At 36.8% G+C, this 6,000-nt stretch overlaps 1 protein-coding gene across 1 annotated transcript in view; it reads left to right on the forward strand.

Annotated features, from left to right (window-relative positions):
* Positions 1–5,510, forward strand: part of LOC124794906 (cactin) — a 177,036-nt gene extending 171,526 nt beyond the window's left edge. The window contains exons 11-12 of the mRNA XM_047258608.1: positions 34–178; positions 4,406–5,510. Of these exons, the coding sequence (XP_047114564.1) occupies positions 34–178; positions 4,406–4,522 (262 nt within the window). The 3' untranslated portion in view covers positions 4,523–5,510. The remainder of the gene's footprint in view (positions 1–33; positions 179–4,405) is intronic.
* Positions 5,511–6,000: the final 490 nt, after the last annotated feature.

Raw genomic sequence — 6,000 nt, forward strand, 5'->3', positions numbered from 1 at the left:
ACAGTACATTTGACAAAACTGTTATGTTTTCAGGGTTCACACTGGATTTGAGTGGAATAAATACAATCAGACACATTATGATATGGATAATCCTCCTCCAAAGATAGTTCAAGGATACAAATTCAACATTTTCTATCCAGATCTGATAGACAAAAGTACAACACCTGAATATTTTTTGGTGAGTATTTATCCAGTCTTTATAAGGGTAAATAAGCCTAGGTGTATACAGATGTATGTTTTGTACAATTTTGGATTACATTTTGTAAATAGTTTGTTCTCATTGATGGTAGCCTCTTTCTTTCTCACTATTCTAAGTTTTTGAAATTCTGAGCTTAACATTTTTTTTAGGAACTCTAATGATAAATGTAAAAACTATATTTTTTTTCAATGTGGTGTTACTACGTTTTTGCCATAAAGGATAATAGCGCACAAGATATTGTCAAAGTGCCCTGTGGAAGAGTGTATCCTGTTGATGTAATCACAGAAATTAATGATAATAGTCCAGCTATGAAAGGCAGGCACATTTTATTGGGCATGTAGAGGTAGAACAGACAGACGAAAAAAATGGAAGCTTCAGGCAATTTCAGATTTTGAAGGATAGAGAGAGAGAAACAAATCTATGAAACAACCATAGCCATTTGCATGGCATCTTCAAAGCCCAATCTTTTCGTGGCCCACGTAGTTGACTCATTACCATCAAAAACCCGTATGTTTCCCTCAGACATGTTAGTGATATCATTATGATGAGGGTATGAAGTTGAAAGACACTTTCTCATTCCTTCACAATTTTTACATTTACTTTTTTCACTTGATTCTTATCTGCTCGGTGACCCACCATACTGGACAATATTTTCCACCTTACTAACCATGAAAAGACACTATTCACATTAAGTCACTCAACCACCATGGACACCACTATTTTGGTAGCTACCATCACTTCCACATCCGTAAGTTTTCATGGAGTTGGCTACATACCTGATATCCATAGGAATTTCAGCTATTATTTATTTTTTCCAATGCAAGGCAATTTCCTTATAGCTATAAATTTTATTTTATTTTTTATGTTTATCCTAAATACCCACATTCATTTTCAAGTAGTCTCTTCCTCAGGTACCTGTTAGGTGTGCTTCATGAAAATGAGACAATATTGACCTGAAAATGATAGGAAATACATGAAATAAGAACAACAGTTACAGTACTTACAGCATTCGATTTGTGGAGCATGCCAACAACTCCGTAAAGGTGAGACAATGTTGTCTTGCAGTCAATTGTATATACATGAGATAAACATAAAAATAAAAAAGGACAGCTATAAAGAAACTGACTGTCATTTCAGTAAACACCAGTAAATTTCCCCAATAAAATCTAGCCAATCACAGGTGGTGCATCTGCTGTGATAACATTTCTTCTCCCAATGCACTTTTGACCTAAAAATTTACACAGAACGTGCTATCCTACAGACCTTGCTCTCAAATATTCAGCACTGTATTAGTTTAACCAGTATATTCGTTTTTCTACCACTTTTTCAAAGGAATAAAAAACTGTTTCAAATATACATTTTTGCAAACACGTTATTTCATAAGATAAAAAGCTGGGTGCCACATAGTTGATTGACACATTTCGACTTTGAATATTGCACATGTACAGTACTGTGTGTTATGCAGCAGAGGGGCAAAGAGTAAATGAGAAAATGCCATTTCGTATTCCAGTAGCAATGGAGTGTTGGGGTGTACAATGTGGTGCTTCAGTTCGTCATTATTATGATATTAAGTCTGTGACAGAAGGTCCAGGAGACAGCCTCTTCAGTATCCTCCTTTTCTTCTAATATTTTAATACTCTAACCACAAAGGATTTCCCTTCTCATTACACAATATTCTCTCAAAATTCATCTACATCTATACTCTGCGAGCCACCTTACGGTGTGTGGCGGAGGGTACTTATTGTACCACTATCTGATCCCCCCTTCCCTGTTCCATTCACGAATTGTGCGTGGGAAGAACGACTGCTTGTAAGTCTCCGTATTTGCTCTAATTTCTCGGATCTTTTCGTTGTGATCATTACGCGAGATATATGTGGGCGGTAGTAATATGTTGCCCATCTCTTCCCGGAATGTGCTCTCTCGTAATTTCGATAATAAACCTCTCCGTATTGCGTAACGCCTTTCTTGAAGTGTCCGCCACTGGAGCTTGTTCAGCATCTCCGTAACGCTCTCGCGCTGACTAAATGTCCCCATGACGAATCGCGCTGCTTTTCGCTGGATCATGTCTATCTCTTCTATTAATCCAACCTGGTAAGGGTCCCATACTGATGAGCAATACTCAAGAATCGGACGAACAAGCGTTTTGTAAGCTACTTCTTTCGTCGATGAGTCACATTTTCTTAGAATCAACAGCTTATCCACATTCTCCCCCAGGGATTTTTGAGCATTTATTATGGCCTGAAATGAGACACCTACACAAACTGGTATTTCACAACGTGACCAACAAAAGGGCTGTCCTGGCACTCCGTTAAGTCAGTGCTCCATATGGACTATATCCATGTGAAAGACCGTGTCATGCATCCTGACAGTGCAACCTATCCACTTATGTTTTGCATCTAGAAACATGAATGTACTTTTCTCTGATAGGGCCTGGTCACGTTCGTGGTGTTTTTGGGTGAATGTTTTGTGCAGTTTGTCAAGTTAGTCTACAGTGCTGGATTTGTGCTGCCAAGAACTGCAACTGTGGGCACTGATTCACAGTGGCCCTGACATCTTTGTTGATTTTTCTTCCTGTGATGGTAGTGCAATTTTATTTGCCAGTTGCACATGGTTAGTACTGAAAAGTGCATCCATTGGATCAGTATTCCAAACTGACTGTGCGTTTGTAACTGCCATGGATAATTAGAGAATTTCTGAGTGGGACAATGAGCGTGAAGTCAGTGACTCCTGTAACTGAGTGGAAAACAAAATAATCCAAACATCAGACCACCCCTCACATGTCACAAATACTTCAATTATCAGTGCAGCATATCTTGGATTTGATTTTTCAGTGGAAAAATATCACATTGTTTTGGGAAACAATACAGTAAAAACATAGTAAGTAGTGCTTCCACAAAAATATTATGATAATGACGTGGTGTTTGCCCATTAAGAGGTCTGTTACTGCAAGTGTTAAAATGGGGAAATAATTAGGGTTTTTAAATATCCTAAATTTCCCCATAAACTAGATATTTCAGCATAATATTGTGTCAGTATATATTTGTAAAATATTTTGAAAAAATTAAAAGAAATGAACCAAACTTTTCAACATAATAGCTTGAGTATATAACATTTAAAAAAGTATTTTGGAATAGTTCCCTCAAAACTGATTGGTGAGGTTGTTAAACTATGAGGGCACTAAGCTTGTGTATCTTGTATGCAGAACAATACTATTACGTGGAAGATACCAATATTCGGTTCATTACTGTTCCAAGCTGCCTGTATTGCTAAAGTTCAAATCCTGCCTATTTGTTACTTTATGACATTTCCACAGTTTATGCATTATAGTACAGTTTTTGCTTGCCTTTTATTCACAATTATTCCATGAAAAAATAAAATTTGGTTCAGACCAAGACTTGTCCTAACATATCAGAGCAAGCCTCTAGGGCCATCTCAAATTTTCATTTTCTCAGGTGTTTCCTCTTATTGACTTCTGAACATTACAACCAGAGTTTTCCTGCAGGGTATGTGGGAATAGCATTACTGGGGGAAAGGATATGAGGGAGAACAATTTCTTATCCATACACAGATGGTGTACCTTTGACTGTAGTTTTTAAATGTCAGTCTTTTAGTAGCCAGAATTGTTAGATTACTGCATTGGGTTGGAAATTCATTTAAAAAAAATAGCTGGTGTGTGCATTTAGTGGTAGTTAGGCATATTGAACACACACTGTTGTAGAAGCAGAGGCATCAGAATTATGAAAGCTTCATCTTTAGTTGGCTCCGTAAATGAGTTGTAGACTGAAATACTCATTGATTTTGCAGAGACTGTTTTAGTACTGTGGGTACCTCTCCCTCCCTCCCTCAGCCTTCCTTCCCTCCCTGCCCCCCCCCCCCCCCCCCAATTTCTCTCTCTCTCTCTCTCTCTCTCTCTCTCTCTCCCCCCCCCCCCTCCCTCCCCCCTTGCCCTCCTTCTCCCACTCTCCCTCTCCCTCCTTCCCTCCCACCTCTCTCCAACTGTGCTTCTCGCCTTCAACTATCTTATCCTTTTTTCACTCTCTCTACTCTCTGTCTGTCTTCTTCTAGGAACTGAGCAATGTTTGTTTCCTTGTATAGAAGCCTTGCTCCTTTTTCCCTCTTTTTCTCTCAGTTTATTTGTTTACCATGATAGAATAGTTCTTTACATTCTTCTTTTCATGTCAGCAGATACACTTTCTTTTGTTTCAGACACCTTGCAGTGACAACAGAGATTTTGCAATTTTACGATTTCATGCTGGTCCACCATATGAAGATATTGCATTTAAAATTGTCAATCGTGAATGGGAATATTCCTACAAGCGATAGCATCACACTGTATATAACAACTGTCTTTGTACAATGACTGTCATTGATATTTTGCTGAAATTATTTTGTTACCAGGATATAGTATCGTGCCTTTGTATTAGTTGTTAACACAAAATTTCTAAATTAGTCCTACAAGTTGCTACATGTGACTGTATTGTGTGTGTGTGTGTGTGTGTGTGTGTGTGTGTGTGTGTGTGTGTGTGACACCTTTTACATTCCTATGTGGATATTCTGTTGCCATACGAGACATTGGAAGATATTACCTTTCTTTTGTGACATGTCATTCTTAATTTTCGGTAAGATGTTTGTCGTGTTGTGGAGATAAAACTCATTCACATTATTTACCATGTAGTCTCACAGCAGTACATTAGCCGTATTACTAATGTCTCCAGGCAAACTGGAGAATATAAACTGTACATTGAGCTGTTGTTGTGGCTAGACACGTTATTTAAGACAATGGGCATTTTATCTAGCCATTTAGTAAATCATATTTATAATTTCTGTAAAAAGAATTGTTGTGTGATACAAAATGAGTGTAACTGTGACAATGTGAATGAAGCAGATGTCTGATAAGTAGTGCACTTTGTGAGAATTGCCTTCTAAGAAAAGGAATAAGGAAAAATAGTTAAAACCATTGTTTCTGAAGAGGCAGTGCTGCAGCTAAACAATTTTTGTGGAAATATTTCTGTAACTTTTGTGGCTTTCTTTCTGTTATCATGCCGTAAATGAAAAAACAGAGTAATTCCTATCCATTTCATTCTATATTATACTTCTTACTGCTGATACAGAAACATGTAAGTGATTCTTGAAGATTTTTGTGAATATTCTGTAATTTAAAAACGCTTCCAGATGTCGTGCATTATGGCAGCAAAATAAAAGGGTAATATAATAATAATAGTAATAATAATAATAATAGTGACTTGTAGAAAATTCAAATGTAATCAGTAATGAAGGAAAATGTGAAAATGTAGCATCTGTTTAATACAAATTAGATCTCTCTTTTTTTAAAAAAACAGTAGACACATAAATTAAAACAATATGAGGTCTCCATGTTACTAGTGTATTTTACATCTTGAAGTTGGTTTGCCTTATTAACAGTTACTGTTTCATTAGTTGCTATTTGGGAAACATAATTTTTCACATTAAAAGGCATTCATAACTCTGCAAGTACAGTTACTTTAATATTTGCCAGCTATTAGACCAAGATACGTAAGTAAATATAAATTTTTTAAGGGGGGTAGAACGTCAAACAGGCCGGCTTGGAGCAGGAGAGGCACCACAGGACATATTATTTTCTACTGCCTATACTTCTACAAATAAATTCATAAAACTTTGTCAGCATGACCAGGAAGGATTCAGGATTCACACTCATAGCAGTGGAAGTGCAAAAACATAACAAAATAATTTTTTTTAAATATGAAATTTCATCATTTTTTTCACTTACTGTTGGCTGCATTTGTTGCTATAGGTAAATTTTT

This window comes from Schistocerca piceifrons, chromosome 4 (genome assembly GCF_021461385.2).
Source record: "Schistocerca piceifrons isolate TAMUIC-IGC-003096 chromosome 4, iqSchPice1.1, whole genome shotgun sequence".
Classification (NCBI taxonomy): Eukaryota; Metazoa; Arthropoda; class Insecta; order Orthoptera; family Acrididae; genus Schistocerca; species Schistocerca piceifrons.